At 31.1% G+C, this 17,397-nt stretch overlaps 2 protein-coding genes across 17 annotated transcripts in view; one reads left to right on the top strand and one right to left on the bottom strand.

The window, feature by feature from the left end:
- Positions 1 to 17,397, top strand: part of LOC139491293 (diacylglycerol kinase zeta-like) — a 203,098-nt gene that overhangs the window by 37,152 nt on the left and 148,549 nt on the right. For all 15 annotated transcript variants that reach the window (XM_071278899.1, XM_071278893.1, XM_071278886.1 and 12 more), the window contains exon 2: positions 4,251 to 4,435. In XM_071278899.1, the coding sequence (XP_071135000.1) occupies positions 4,338 to 4,435 (98 nt within the window). In that variant the 5' untranslated portion in view covers positions 4,251 to 4,337. The remainder of the gene's footprint in view (positions 1 to 4,250; positions 4,436 to 17,397) is intronic.
- The window catches only part of LOC139491297 (glutamate [NMDA] receptor subunit 1-like), a 137,157-nt gene that overhangs the window by 92,117 nt on the left and 27,643 nt on the right, over positions 1 to 17,397 (bottom strand). The gene's annotated exons all lie outside the window — the stretch shown is intronic.

Genomic DNA, 17,397 nt, shown 5'->3' with positions numbered 1-17,397 from the left:
GATAAAAATTGAAAAGTTCATTTTATAATGAACTGAAACGATCTGAAATGCATATTTGATCATTTGAGTAAAAATTGTCTAAACCTTGGGAGTGTTGGTTGGCGGGCTTGGGATAAATAAGATAGAGCACCAAATAGCACATAGATAATCACCAATCAATCAACCAATCACAGTTTTTTTTTAAAGTGTAAACGTAGAATCATTTATTAATTAAATAAATCAATCAATCAGTTTACTCTCTAATAACTGTGGATTCATAATTTTAATCTTCATTGGTTATTGAATTAAATGAATTTCTTACCCAAGTTGGGTATATATATAGATTCCGACACTGCAACAAGTGTATTACAATATTTCTCCACTCGAGACCGTTAAATTTTATTATTTAAAGCGCAAGGAACTGATATTTCACTAGTGAGGAGAAATATTTTTCTCACAACGATCAAGAAATGTGAAAATAGCACAAAAATTTGAGAAAAGTGAATTAATAGCTCAACAACATAAATATTCTATAGTTAGTTTAAAAAAAAATTAAGTTTCCATGTATACAATATAGAGCTTATAATACATTTTGTACGAGGGAAACTTTTGATTTAGACCAAGACTATATTGATATCAATATATGTCCCTAAGTCGTAAATCATAAAATTCTGTATACAGATTTCTTTTCACCAATGAATCCAATTCATTACATATACATTAACTTACAGATAAAACAAGAAAATCAATCAAGTTTTACATTTTTTTTATTGGTCAATTTGACCAGCTATCACAACATACTTTTAGTCCATTTATTATTCTGAATTTCGGAAACTTATTGAAATAGATTAGTGTATAAATATCTGTTATGGTTTTGTTCAAGCCTCAAACTGTCAGGTTGATATCCCTTATCTAGAAAAAGATTTATCTTTTTACAAAGGAAGAATTCTCTGTCCCAGTAGATTAATTCTACATATGGATGACATTTACAGACGCGATAAAATTAGGAATTTTTTTTTACCACATTTTCCTATATATGCCATGCAGTGTTGAGAAGATAATGACATTTAAGATGCAATATTCCGTGTAGGAATCTTACTGGTATTTAACCTTCAAAATCCATATTTTATGTAACTAATGTTACTAATATACATGTAATAATACTACAATTTGGCATGAGTTGGACAGACAGAAGTCCTAATCAGAACAATTCTTTAGAGAGTTCTCAAAGTTGATTTCAGTCTGAAGGCATCATTCTTTCAGTGCTGTTGTCAGGGGGAGGAGGCATTTGAGTTGATGAATATGATTGTGAAAATATGTATTCTTGGATTTTTGTTGAAGAATTATAATTGACTTAGTTAAAAATTTTGACACTGCTTCAAAACAAGTTGAAGAGATGTTTTGCAACTTGGTTAGTGCCAGAATTTTGAAAAAAAAAAAAAAAAATTATTTTGTAAAAAATGGGAAGTGAATAAGAGATAACACAATTTAAAGTTGTCAAAAGAATTAAAGAATTATAGATTATCGTTGGTCATCTCAACGAGATTGATTTTCTCGCTTGACCCGGTAACGGCGAAAGCAAGAAACACAATGGAGTTGAGATGACCAATGATAATCTGTTTATCGCTTTTTTACCTATGATGATGTTGTCAATTTCATGTCAATTTCATTAGCAACGCCACTGGCTCCTTAGTTTCCAGCAATAATTTTCCATCTCAAACGAGTAGCATGATATGAAAAATTATCACAAAAAAAGATCAAAGGTAAAATGCCAAAAATAGCGAAAAATTGTTTTACCACATTTTCCTATATATGCCATGCCATGTTGAGAAGTTAATGACATTTAAGATGCAATATTCCGTGTAGGAATCTTAGTGGTATTTAACCTTCAAAATCCATATTTTATGTAACTATAATGTTACTAATAATACTACAATTTGGCATGAGTAGGACAGACAGTCAAATGACAGTAGTCCTAAATCATTACAATTCTTTAGAGAGTTCTCAAAGTTGATTTCAGTCTGAAGGCATCATTCTTTCAGTGCTGTTGTCAGGGGGAGGAGGCATTTGAATTGATGAATATGATAGTGAAAATATGTATTCTTGGATTTTTGTTGAAGAATTATAAGACTTAGTTAAAAATTTTGGACACTGCTTCAAAACAAGTTGAAGAGATGTTTTGCAACTTGGTTAGTGTAAGAATTTTGAAAAAGAAAAAAAGAATTATTTTGTAAAAAAAGGGAAGTGAATAAGAGATAACACAATTTAAAGTTGTCAAAAGAATTAAAGAATTATAGATTATCGTTGGTTATCTCAACGAGATTCATTTTCTCGCTTGAGCCGGTAACGGCAAAAGCAAGGAAAACAATCGAGTTGAGATGACCAATAATAATCTGTTTATCGCTTTTTTACCTATGACGATGTTGTCAATTTCATTAGCAACGCCATGTGGCTCCTTAGTTTCCAGCAATAATTTTCCATCTCAAGCGAGTAGCATGATACGAAAAATTATCAAAGGTAAAATACCAATAATAGCGATAATTTTTTTTACCACATTTTCCTATATATGCCATACCATGTTGAGAAGGTAATGACATTTAAGATGCAATATTCCATGTAGGAATCTTACTGGTATTTAACCTTCAAAATCCATATTTTATGTAACTTAATGTTACTAATAATACTACAATTTGGCACGAGTAGGACAGACAGTCAAATGACAGTACCTATATCAATACAATTCTTTAGAGAGTTCTCAGTTGATTTCAGTCTGTATAGGCATGATTCTTTCAGTGCTGTTGTCAGGGGGAGGAAGCATTTGAATATTATTATGAAAGTGAAAATATACATTCTTGGATTGAATAATTATAAAAAATTTTGGACACTGCTTCAGTACAAGTTGGAGAGAGGTTTTGCAACTTTGTGAGTGTAAAAATTTTGAAAAAAAAAAAAAAAAAAAAAAAAATTATTTTCTAAAAAAGGGAAGTAAGTGAGATTACACTTTGAAGTTGTAAAATACAACAAATATTTTTTATTGACAAAAGGAGGATTGCTCCTTAGTTTCAAAATAACAAACTTTTTAAAAGACCTTTATTAATTGATAATATTATATATAAATAAGGAAACTCAATAAACAGAATAGAATGAAAGGTCCATGTTCTTGTTTTTGAAAATTATTAATCAATTGAAAATTTGGTTGGAAATTGTTCTGAAGATTTTTTATACATAATGATATTGACAACTTTTTCTTGTAAAAACTATGAAATCATAACAATGATTTTACAAGATTTTCAAAAATGGCCATTTAAACTACATTGTATATATGTTATAAAATCATATAAAGAAGAGAAGGGGTAAGCTGGAAAATATTTTATTACCTCTGTAGTGTATGGATAGAGGGTTCCGAAAATCTACCTTATTAAATATTAATTCATAAACAAGAGTAGCGAAATCCTTAAGTTTAAATCATGACGTATTGTGTAATAGTTGATTTTGAACTTGACATTTCAGAAAGCAATATAGCAATTTCATATGTTATGATATGGCGATCACATTTGTCATATATGCTGTGTTATACAGATGTCTTAAAAGAATTATAATTTCAATTTCCACTAACATTCATATACTGTAAATTCAGAAATTAATGCGAGGTTTTTATTATTGCGAAAAATGCGACAGAGTTGTAAATGCGCAATATTATTTAAACTCGCATTTTGAAATATTTTATATGAATTAGACAGGATTTTTCTTTGAATCGTAAAAATTAGAATCGCATTTAAGTCTAGAATGACAAAATCACAATAATAAAGCACACAATAATATCTGAATTTACAGTATAGGATAGCTTTAAGTCTGTATCCCTTGGGAAATTGAGACTGCCTATTTATAAAGTCACAAAAAAGTTTAAGGCTCAAGTTTATGGTGCAATATGTCACAGTTTTCTAGAAATTATATCACAAATTAGAATTAAAACGTCGAACTTCTGACAATAGATCTATTCTGAAATGCCAATACTTTTCTTTAATTTATACTGTGCAATATCCTTGTAATGATTTTCAACTGTGTCTATGACCTCACAAAGTCATAAATGAGGTTAATGTCTGCATGCAGAATGTGAAGAAAAAGTGTTAAGATGGTACAATGTCATTAATGAATGGATTATCTTTCCTAAAATTGGGTGAAAAAGTTCACTTATAATTATTTTTTTCTCATTTTTAACCTGCATAATCCCAGGAACTTTTTTTAACCATTTTTACTTTTTTTCTTTTCAGGATTAAAAGAGAAGTAAAAATCATTACAACTTTACTATGAATATAGGGATTTAAAGTGTGTGAATTATTTTTGAAGATGTAAGAAAAATGGCGGAATGCGCTAGCATTCCTTCAGATTCTGACAATGAGGAAGATTTACTCGACAAGTTATCCAACTTCTCCATAAAGAAACAGACATCTTACAGGTAATTTTTAATATGCACCTTATATTGATGACAGAAGGGTCGTAAGGAAGTGGTTAGCTGCGACATCAGAATACTATAACAAAGGTTCCTGGTTTTGATCCTCATTCCGGGGAGAAAATTTCAGAGACTGAATTTTTCGGCTCTCTCTTGACATCATTTTGAGAGTATGGTCTTGAGAAATGATGATACTCCTTTGGAAGGGTACGATAAATGGCTGACCCGTTTTAAAAGAGAGCCACATCTCTTACAGACACCCTTGTAGATTTTGAAAAAAGAGCAGGTTAATGCCGCTTCAAGGCAGCACTCACAGCATTGCACCCGCAAAATGGAAAGGGATTAATATAAGTTGCAATAACTTGTTTCACAATCTGCTATAAATAAATTTGTTTAAACTAAGGGTCTCCTTCAAACTAGATCTGAAAATTTTGCTGGCTTTATTGGCACAACTTGTCAGAGTAACTGCTTATGAAATAGACCAGTTTTTACAGAATTTACCAAATTGTATTTGCTCCTTTTGGGTTCTGTTAGCTAGTATCTCTGTTGATTTGATACTTTGGTGTTCAAATTTCGTTGTTTTTATAAAAATATGTTGAAAATGAAAAAGAAATCAGAAACTGATTAAAAAAAAGAAAACACAAGAACATTTAACATTTAAAATACGTCATAGAAAAAAAGTTCACAGAAAAAATGATTTGGTCAGAATATATATTTATCACAGTTTGATATTAAAATAAGATGTGACAACATCACTTTTGAATGAAACAGCTCTCACCCAGAGACACAATGATGTAGAGGTGAACGACTATAGATCACCATACAGCCTTCAACAATGAGCAAAACCATACCTCATTGTTAGCAAGAATGCCCTGAATTGACAAATGTAAAAACACTTCAAACAAGAAACCTATTAGCCTGATCTAGGTAAAAAACAAATATGATATACAGAAACAATTAACAACCTCTGAATTGTGCAGGGTTCTGACCTAAGACAGACACATACAGAATGTGTTGGGGTTAAACATGTTTGTTAAGCAGGCTGACACCAAAACCGCTCCTTAACTGGGAGTATTTGTGTAACAGTACAATATGAGAACACACTAGAAAAATCATTTGAAAAGGGCTAAACTAATCAGTTTGATACAAAGGTTAAAACCACGCTAACAAAAACACAAGACACAAAATACAGACCTGAGAGAACTCACAGTTACTGAATGCTAGTTAAAATTAAGCCAATAACAACTAGTAACAAATCACATATTTTTAAGACTTAAATATCATCTTGACACATCCAACATCCAATGGATTTAGTGTAAAGACGTCATTAAGAGATGATTGTTTTAGATGGTATATTAAAAAACCAAGACAAACCGTTTAATTTAGTGACATTGGGGGGGTTTATATTTTATCCTTGGTATGAAATATGATCTCTATATAGCCCAGAATACAGTGCTTCGTTAATGACATGTTGGAAATTATCATTTTTTTTCTTTAAAATCTGTGACACAACTATATTATTTTAGTCGTTATAAAATGTCAGATATTTGTTGTTTATAAAACTGAATAATTAATGCTTTCATGACTGTTTAGTATCAATCATATTTTTAACATTCTCAAAACTCTCATATAAATATCGCAATAAATAGCATGGAAAACCATTCAGTTATAATGTCAAGTTCGATGAAAAAAGAATATACTTATTTGCATGAAAATCTTACTTAATTGCAGAAAAGACTTGAGTGGAAATATTAAAACAAAAATAGAACTTACAGTTCCATGCAATAAAAATAGTCTGTAGGCTATTTATTGTTCATTTCATTGTTAATAGGTTGGAATTTGATACTGTAGGTAGCATGCTAGCTACAAAGTCATTGAGTATATAAACATTTTTAAGTAGTATAATATTACAGATAGAAATTATCAGTGCACATCAAATCATGCATAAGGAAGTACATCTTATAATCTTCAGTTTTATTTAAGCTATCTAAAACATTTGTGTTTTTTTTGCGTAAAAAAACATGAAAGTGATAAGTTGAAGAAGTGCATTTAAAGGGAGATAATCTACAATGAAGAGGAAAAATTCAAATTTGAATACCCGGTAGCGATATTTTATTTCAAACATTTTTAAAAGCAGAATATTTAAATTTTGTTTCTCTATAAGCAGTAACTGTTACTTTGATTCAATTTTTTCAAAACAACCACCAAAACCTCCCTTATTTTCAAGGCATATTGTGGATTCAATTATTTTTGTGGGTGCCAGTTTTTGTTGATGAAGCAAACCTTACATGTTTGTGGATATTTAATTTTATGGTTTTGCTGAAATCTGCACACAAGCCTTATGGTTTTAGGTGGTCTTTATTTCATTATCGGACAGTGTTTTTGACTATACATCAGCAATAAAATGAACATTTATTTGCAAACTATAACTATAGATGTGATGTGATATAGAAATTTGTTTTTGGGCCTTCATTTACTGGTTGTGACTTTGTTCAGCTCTTATTACAAATCATGGCTTTGTGACCTCAAACATGCCTGACCTGGCCTTAATGACTTTGAATCCAGAATGATCATCAATGTCATAATGTTTGACATGACATCATACAATGGTGACACAAGTTTGACCTGAAGTTATCCAGTCCTCTTCAGATTTGCTGGTGAAACAAAGAAAAACTGTTGTTTCAATTGTTAAAACAACACAAATGCAACCCGATAAATCAATTATCAGATTTTCATCACATTAAATGATAAGGATTAAACCTGATAATCTATACTTATTAAAGGTCAAGTCATGAGAGATATTTTTTTTTCATTATGGAGGTTTTTATACGACAGCAAAATTTTAATTTTTTGGTCGTATATTGCTATCCCGTTGGCGTCGTCGTCCTGCGTCGCCGTCGTCGTCCGAATACTTTTAGTTTTCGCACTCTAACTTTAGTAAAAGTGAATAGAAATCAATGAAATTTTAACACAAGGTTTATGACCACAAAAGGAAGGTTGGGATTGATTTTGGGAGTTTTGGTCCCAACATTTTAGGAATTAGTTGCCAAAAAGGGCCCAAATAAGCATTTTCTTGGTTTTCGCACTATAACTTTAGTTTAAGTGAATAGAAATCAATGAAATTTGCCAATATAAAATGTTGCTGATGAAGCTTTTTTTGCTTATCTTATCTAAAATGTTTTTAGATAATGTATGTTGGACATTTGCCAGACATGACTATTTACATTTTGGATATTGAACCATAATAGTTTAATATTAAATTTAAAAACTTTAAATTCTAATTTTCATTTCTTAAACCAAATTCATAATGTGACATAAACCTATGTTGTGTCAACTATTTAATCACAATCCACATTTATAGCTGTATCAAACTTAAAAGTTGTGTCCATACTTGTTCTCATTTCAGATTTCATAAATAAAAAGAAAATTTCTTCAAACATTTTTTTGACAGGATTAATATTCAACAGCATAATGAATAGCTCAAAGGCAAAAAAAAATTTAAGTTCATTAGACCACATTCTGTGTCAGAAACCTATTCTGTGTCAACTATTTAATTTTAGATTTAAATAAGTTTGAAGAAGAAATCTTTAATTGATTTGTAAAATCTTGACATTTGTTTTATTTAAAAAACCCATATAATGTCAAAAATTTGATCACAATCCAAATTCAGAGCTGTATCACGCTTAAATGTTTTGTCCATACCTGCCCCAACTGTTCAGGGATCGACCTCTGCGGTCGTATAAAGCTGCGCCCTGCGGAGCACCTGGTTACAACAATGTCTTTTTGCTAAATGTTTGATTTTTTTAGTGTTGAATTGAATTTAACATTTCAAAGCCCCTTTGTTTAAACAATATCTGATCATTGGTAATGTAAGAGGTGGTTGAACTTAGGGATGGGCCTAAAATAAGGGGGGAAGGGACCTTTACTGGGACTTCAGGATCAAGTGTTTTTAAGCTCCGGATTTCGGGATTGACCCATTCGGGATCCGGGAATTCTTTTTTCGAATTTTGGGATTTAAATTAATTTAAATTTGGGACCTCAGGATTTCGGTTTTTAAAGCCCGGGATTTTGGGATCAGGACCCCTCCGAGGGACCCCCCTCTAAAATCAAATTTTGAAAACCTAATTGAAAATATCCTATTAGGATTCAATAATTTAGTGAAAGAAAAAGATTTGATGGTTTAATTACTCTGCATTTTATGGCAGCAAAGTATAATAGCCAAGAGGTCAATATACCAGGGAATAATACACCTAATATCACCTAATAATTCACACTCCTGTTAAAGCAAAGTAGTCTAATTAGGTTAAATTGGTAATGTTGGATTTGAATTGAATCAAGCTTTCCTGGCTGGAAAAGGAAATTCCAATTAGGACAGAAATAATGTACAAGGATCTATATGGGATAGTGTGATATTACAGATTAATGTAGGTATTGAGTGGTAATTAATGGAATCAATTTACAAATGTCCAAGCTAATACATATCAACCAATATATTAGTTGCTGTATCTGCGACTTTTGAGATGCAAAATCTTGCACAACTAATGCATCTGTCAATCTCTGCAAACAGAGCTAATATTGTGTTCATTGTGCAAGTATCAATTATTTATTGCATTTAAGTTAAAAATATGAGTTTTTTAAGCCACAAATACCAAAACACCAAGCAAAATAACCACAGAGAAAAACAATTAAGAGCAAACAAACACTGGAAGCAGTTGAACACAGCATGATCATTGAGTCAATCCAATAATAAGAGATATTTTGAACTGAATACAGCAGCTCAAAGGGAGCCTTTTCTGCTCATTCAAAGACTGAAACTGTATATTAACCCCTTACTTCAATAGGGTCATAAAAATTTGAAGTATGATAAACAATGCCAATTGAAATTTGGATTTGTTGTTTTTGAGCACATTATTTTGTATTTGCAAGCTCTGAATAAAGGTTTATGACCTCCCTGGTTTTATGTGGTACTGTAATTTCATGAGGGTCACAAAAGACAAGACAAATTAGTCCAGTAGAAACTACAATGTATTTGATTATCCATGAAATTATATTGCCAATTGGAATAGCAAGAAGAGTTGTAATGGAATATATTACTTAATATTTTAATTTCCTGTTTTTCCTGTTTGATGGTAACACTAAACTTGCATTAAAACTTGTTTATTTCATTTTGCTTTTATCTGTATGACTTCAACAATAGCCCTGCGCTATCTGAGTCTGATTATCTCATCCAATTAATTTCCTGATAAAATAGAAGCTTCAATATGACAAGTAACTTCCTCCACATGCTTAAGGATCTGTTGTTAGTATTCTTTTGTGGTAGCAATTGGTAGAATGTGTCATTGAAGTCACATTTCTATATGTTTATTTCAAAGATGGACGTTGAGGGATCTATAATTCTATAAATTTGTGAGTATAATAAGTTCTGTAAAATGGAAAGACTTTTTTTCTAGAAAATTGTATATATCAGTGATACAGAAGTTACACTTGTATTCACTTTGAGTTTTGAACTTTTAGTCTTCTCATCATTGGATGTCCATATGGGATCAAATTCTTTTTTTCATGATAATATTCAGGGGCCAATCCATCTATTTTATAAAGGGTGTGTGTGTGTTTTCAACCAAGGAGAAAGGGGTGTTCAAAGTACTGGTATATGTCCCCATTCAAATGCATTGATTGTCAAAAACAAAAGGGGTGTTCCATCCCCCAGAACCCTCCCCTTTGATTTGCCACTGGTATTGGCCATACAGCAAACAACAATTAGATAATCAATGAGATAATATCTAGTTTTATTCTTCACTTAACTATGCGATTTACTAGGTTTTTTGAAAATCACATTCCATACACTTTTGATATTAAGAAGTGGACTAGTAAAAACTGTTACTTAAAATATCTTGCATTAAAAATCAGTACAGAAACGGCACTGAATTCTATAGTAACTATCTCAAAGACCACTGTTATGCAAACGGAAAGATAGGCTAGCTAGTTTATCAGGTTTTCCCACCAGTTTCGTCCGAAATTAACTGTATCTGAGGTATCAAGTCAGGATTATGACATTTGTTTTTCAGTCATTCTTTTAGTTATTATAGACTCATGATTTTGGTTTTTTTCAGGTTTAATGGATATACCCCTTTTTGGAATAACCTTGGAATTACCTTTGAATCCTTATATTATTAATACATTTATAGATAACAAAAACACAAGTTCAAACAATTCAATATAACAAATAATGTTTAATCAAAGATTGCTGACAGCGACTGATGGCAAACATGATCTGCAAGACCTTAACCTGAACCTTCTGATATGAATTCATGCAGGCCTACAGGCTTAATATCATTCACTGTACTTCAGATAAGATTTCCTACAACAAAGTTATAAATAGTACAGGAAACTTGATCTTGTGTAAACCTGTACAGATTGTCAACACAGAAAAACAAAAGGAAAATGACTTTTGTGTTTGTTTCCTAGTTAGATGGACAGTAAATGTTTCATTGGCAATCAATAACTGTTATCAATATGTATATTAAGCAAAAAAAAAATCCCCAAAAACCAAAGATTGTAAAATTATTTCCTCTGACAGTTTGTTAGCTGAAATTTCATGTGCTATATATGAATCTGGAGAAATTTAAACAAATACACATTCTAAAAAGTAATACATGTACTGTCTGAAAATGGAGAAATTTAAACATTCTAAAAAGTAATACATGTACTGTCTGAAAATTATAAAAAGAAATGCAATACTCTGGTGTACATAGCTTAATTTCTATTTTTTTTAATTTTCCTCCGATTTTTTTTTGTGATAAAAGTTCCATGTCATTCGTTCTTGATATTGTTTTTTTTTCACTCATGGTCCTATATGTCATTGGTTTGAATAAGAAATCAGCCATTATCAATGGTCATACAAACTAGAGGTTGTTTCTCGTCTACATCTTATCTCAGGGATGTGTCGCCTTTCTTTAAAATTATATATATAGCTGAGAAACAACATCTTGTTTAAAATACCATCATGAATGGAGCGGGCCTCCTCTTAGGCAGTGAGTGGGCCCTCTCCTAATAAAATTTCTGGATCTGCCACTGATGTGAGCAGCAATCTGTGGATCAGGTTGTCAACAGTTTAACTGACAAATTTATTTTGCAGATGGTTTAAAAAAATTGGGCAAATTGTTCTGATACAATTACATTTTTTAAATATAAGCGCTCCCCAGAAAGCTGAGTGTTCCCAACAGCAGGGGTAATATTGTTCAAAATATGATCAAGTCTATGAACACTTATATCTGAAATAGCTTCAAGAGGCAAACAAACACAGAAAGCAAACTATGTTTAAATGCATGGCATTTAGATTATGTAATAAATCACAATTTAGACGTTTTTTGCATGCAATTAGTGAAAATTGACTTATGTTTTCGAATTTTGACTGCAACATTTATTTTTAGCATTTGTGAGAGATTAAGTGAAAAGAGCATCATTGACAATATGTCAAATTAGGCAATAACTCATTTTGAAAAATATACTGAGATGAAAGAAGTTGAAACATAGCTTTGCAATATGATGATTGAATAAGAATTTACAGCTAATTTCCCAATGCTTGTAGAGTAAAACTTTGGTTGGCTTGCTTGCTTTGTTTGTATAAATGTTTATTCAAGCTTTATAATTAATTGTAATTAAGATTGACATCTGTAAACAATATATATACCGGTAGGCATAGTTAAACTATATTTATATTTAAATTCAATAGAATTATCCTAATATAATTATAAGTACAATATACAAACATTAAAGCACGCAAGCTAACCAAAGTCTTGCTCTACATGCAGTAGAAAATTAACTGTAAAACCAATGGATTTCAATCTCTTATTGAACAACAGGTATCTGTTGATTTGGACAAGTCACGTTATGTGATGCAATCAAGGAAAGTGATCATTTCATTGCGTTTTAGTGTTCTAAAAAGTCTAGCACTAAAGATTTTCAAGTGAGCATCAGGAATTAAAATGATAATTATCATTAGTGGATGCGCTGCACAATGGCCATTATGAGAAGTAACAGTTGTTTTCTTTTAGTTGCTGTTAAATATATATCATATTGCCTTCAAACACTCACGTCAGAAAATCAGAAAATGTAGTTGGTTGTCCAATTTCATAAGAAGTAAAATCTTTCCAATGAAATATCTTCAAAAGTCGTCAGTATTGACTGGTAAAGGGTATAATATTTCTAAAAGATATTTTGAGTCTTTGATTTGTTGTTTGAAGCCTCAAATTAGCCTTAAACCAATCCAATGATAAGTCTTTGGTAAGATGGTAATGTTTGTGGTGCCTTGATCATTGATTACAACTATGGTCATATTCTGGATTTTCTGATTATAAAATAGTAATTGCTAAAGAATTTCAAAAGTGCCTCTGAAGCAGAGTACCTAATTAGACTTGATGATGATACATACAGTAGTACATGTAAATTAAATGAAAATTGTGTAAGTTTTAACCCCTTCAATTGCAAGCCCTCCAATCGAGTTTTCATATTTTGTTTCACTATGTAAAAAAAAAAATATATTTATATATCTTGTTGCCTGAGCTTAATAATTGTGTTGTGAAAGGGTGGCATTCCTTGTAATGACTTTTGTGCTGTGAAGTGTCGAACAGTTAAAAGATTTCATGAACTGTATATATATATTCAGATACATTTGTACTTCGAAATGTCAGTTACTCAGGTAATAAGTTGTCCTTGCAAGTAGAGACACCACTGACTCGCAGCAGTCTGCAACTGTTAATCAACAAGTGCTTTCAAATTATTTTTTTGAAAACATTATTTAAAACATGGAATTATTTGAATCTGGAATAATTTTGAATTCTGGAAAATTGATTATAAATGTATGATGAAAACTAACCCAACTAAATAGAGTTAGCCATGCACATGTGGCTAAGGTTAATTTTACTTTCATTATCATTTCAGTATGAACTAACTACACCCCCCATGTACGCATGGCTAATCCTATTTAGTTGGATTAGTTTTCATCATAATTTCTCATCAATTTTCCAGAATTCAAAATTATTCCAGATTCAAATAATTCCTTCTTTTAAGATTATTCTCTGAGTGCAGATGTGTCAATACAGGACATGTAGGAACTTTTAAAAGGTCACTAATAAACCCTTCAAAATTGACACTGTCCAGTTAAAAGGATTTAACATAGCAAATAACACAGGAAACGGGTAAAAACAGGAAGACACTTTTCACAATTAACCTCAGATTCAGTCAGAAAAAAAAAAAGACGGACCAATTTGAGAATAATTTCAAGATTTATAGAGCTTGTACACTCCGTAGACAGAAAGAAAGAGATCTACGAGATAATTATACCCACCCACTGATATGTACCGATATTATACTGACAGTACCTTAGGGATATCTTGACCAGACTACTTATAGAAACTATTATTTCAAAATTATAAATGTATACAAAGGATTAAAGCAGCAGTAATTGCCGAGTTTTGATATGATTTGCATGTTATTCATTTTCATCTTTCATATAAGTACACCCACCACGACTAGAATATCATGAAATATTAAAACGTCAAATTAAGTCGGATAATAGTCAGATGATATTGATGAACGGTATATGGCATCATGGGAATTATAGGGTCATTCACAGGTTGTTACTTCCTTATTGAAAAAAAATGCAGAATATATATATTCTAATGTTAATTGCAGAATATTCTAATGTCAATTTGTATTATGTATTGCAGATCAGAGTATATATTTATTAACTATTTTTATGCCCCACCTAGTTGTTTGTTCGTTCGTCATTCCGTTCGTTCGTCCGTCCGTTCGTCTGCGTCCGTTCAGGTTAAAGATTTTTTGGTCAAGGTAGTTTTTGATGAAGCTGAAGTCCAATCAACTTGAAACTTAGAACACTTGTTGCCTATGATATAATCTTTCTAAATTTTAAATTAGACATTTGACCCCAATTTCACGGTTCACTGAACATAGAAAATGAAAGTGCGAGTTTCAGGTTAAAGTTTTTGGTCAAGGTAGTTTTTGATGAAATTGAAGTCCAATCAACTTGAAACTTATTACATATTTTCTCTATTGTATAATCTTTCTAATTTTAATGCCAAATTATATTATTACCCAATTTCACGGTCAGTGGAACATGAAAAAGGATAGTGCGAGTGGGGCATCCATGTACTTTGGACACATTCTTGTTTGTGTTTAGTATTGAGAATTTTAAATCATTCTTAGGAGTTAAAGGAGGGATGCATGGGGTAAACTGTATAACATGTATATATACTATAGAAACTTTAATTTTTGTGGGGTTAAAATTTCATGGTTTTGTCTTATAATATTTCATAGGGATTTAATTTCGTGGTTTCCAGTAAATGGCAGTAATCATATACGTAGGTTTAATTTTCGTGGAGGTTTTGATTTCGTTGATATAATCTCTCCACGAAATAAAACGAAATTAAATCCTCCACGAAAATGTCTGCTTTTACAGTGTATATATGTCTATGATACAGCTGCTGCTGCCTAATGGAACAAAATACTTAGAGATATCTTAGGTTCAACATACAGTCTTTAATGACAAAAAGTGGCTTGTCTATCAACCTAATTTCAAACCTTGAAACTGCAAAGAGAAAAAAAATAATTTCAATGAATTTAACAGAGCTGTTCAAAGATCTACAGTTAAACCAATTTAACCCTAAAGACAAAAAAAAATAATTCTGATATGAAACTTTTAACCATTGATAATGTTCCTGATCAGTTATAACAAAAGTATACATATAAGATCAAACTTAAAATTTGTCCAAGAAGAATACTTCTCAACTCTAACCGTTTAATTTGCAATGAGTCAAAAACAATAGTAACAATATCAGAACATATACATTTAAATTCACTATTATGTCTTTTGAAAAACTCATTCGTTTATCAATCACATATTTCACTTTATTACAGCTAACTTCCCACTGTATGTAAAGCAAAACTTTGGTTAGCTTGCTTGCTTTGTTTGTATATTGTATATATATATAATTGTATTTAGGATAACCGTTAACGTCCAATCAAATTTAAATACAGAATGTATATTATATACAGGTTAAAATATGCCTATATATATTGTTTGAAGATGTCAATGTAAATTACAAAGCTTGAATTAAGGTTTGTATAAACAGAGCAAGTAAGCCTCACCAGCATTACGAAATTAGCTTTAAATAAAATAAGTGATAGATATAAGCAAGTTTTCAAGTTGAGCCAAGTTTTTGTCCTATAAGGATAAGGATGTTCCCATATAATAAATCCAGAATGAAGAAAATGACTATGATTTGCATTACGTTCCACAGGAGACTGTTCTTAATTAATGAAATTTCTTAGTTAATGGAAAATTACAAGATATTGAATTCAATTTTACGCACCAGATGCACAGTTGGAAGATTAATATCTTGTCTGCCGTTCTCAAAACCAAATATTGGAAATTCAAAAGAATAATGGTAAAGGTTAATAAGTCTGTGGAGGATTCTGGGGGACAGTTCCGAGATTGGAACACCCCCAATTTTGACAACCAATGCATTTGAATGGGGACGCAAGGTTGGAACCTCTCCTTTCGAAAATGGCTAGATCCACCCCTGTAAGTTCTCAATATCGAATTACACATTTGCCAACTTAAAAAGAATGGGTAATACATAAAGCAATTTTTGATTCTGATAGGTCAATTTTTATTGTTTTTGAAACTATTATGCCAAATATAGGAATGATGATTTAAGCAGATTCAAAAATAGCTGAAGCATGATTCTGGGTATGGGACTTTCTCGCTGTATTTGAGACCCATTTGGTGGCCTTCGGCTGTTTTCTGCTTCTTGGTCGAGTGTTGTCTCTTTGACACATTCCCCATTTCCATTCTCAATTTTATCAATTAATTGGAATGTAATTGCTAGTTTAAGGTAGAATAAATATCTTCTGTCTGATGCCTGATTTGTCCCCATTTCTTAAAGTCTATGGTAAACTAAAGTATTTTCATCATCACTAAATCTACTAGGTTATTGACCTGATAATGATAATCTTGAAAAAAATTTAGGTACTGTCTTTTGCAATTCCTCTTTGTTTTCAGATAAGACAAACCAATTGCTGCAAGAGCTACTATATACTTATTCTTTTTTTCTTCTGGGAGTAAGTCTCTTAAGGAAGGAGGTGGTAGTTTGAGATTGGGCAGTGGAAATTATAAGGGACCCCCTGTCCACCCTCTCAGTGTGATTTTCATCATGAATTATATATATATACTCCCAACTAGAAGTGATTTTAATGAAGTCAATAAGCTTAGGTATCAAAACTTGAGTATGCTTAAATCTGGTTGAATGATTTGTAAAACTCTGCTTTGAAATGACTTGACTGAAAACCTTTTTGAAGAAAGGGTAAAACATTCAGTTTTAGCAAAAGGTTATGTTATAGAAAATTACGCCCTATTCTACATGTAAACTTAAAGGTCAATGCAAGCAATTGAACTGATTGATATCTGATTTTAATGCAAAAATGACTGGATTTCATTTCTAGCATTAACCAGTTATTGATTTGCTATTAGCAAACCCATTTATAGAATAATTATAAGATTGCTAAAGTATGTAATAAAATGCCCGTTAGATTTAATTAAAATTTACAAAACAGATTTCAAATGAAGATCAAGTAAAATTAATATTTATTCAGTTGAAGGTTACGGGAATGATTGGAAACTGATGGCTTAATTGATACATTGTAATTCCATTTAGAATTCTGATTAATTGATAACATTAATTTATTCTGGTGTTCGATGTAAAATGCTAAACAACTTTTGTAGTTTTTAAAAACATTTATTTTTTAACAGCAGATATTGAAATGTGAATATTATATTCAACTTTAAGATAAAAAACAACTGAATTCATGGATTCTTTAGCTTGAAATTAAATTCATATTGTCTAACTAGAATAAAAACAGTAAAAAAAATATGCCTGCTACTTTATGCT

This window comes from Mytilus edulis, chromosome 10 (genome assembly GCF_963676685.1).
Source record: "Mytilus edulis chromosome 10, xbMytEdul2.2, whole genome shotgun sequence".
Taxonomy (NCBI): domain Eukaryota; kingdom Metazoa; phylum Mollusca; class Bivalvia; order Mytilida; family Mytilidae; genus Mytilus; species Mytilus edulis.
This window is presented reverse-complemented; position numbering and strand designations above follow the sequence as displayed.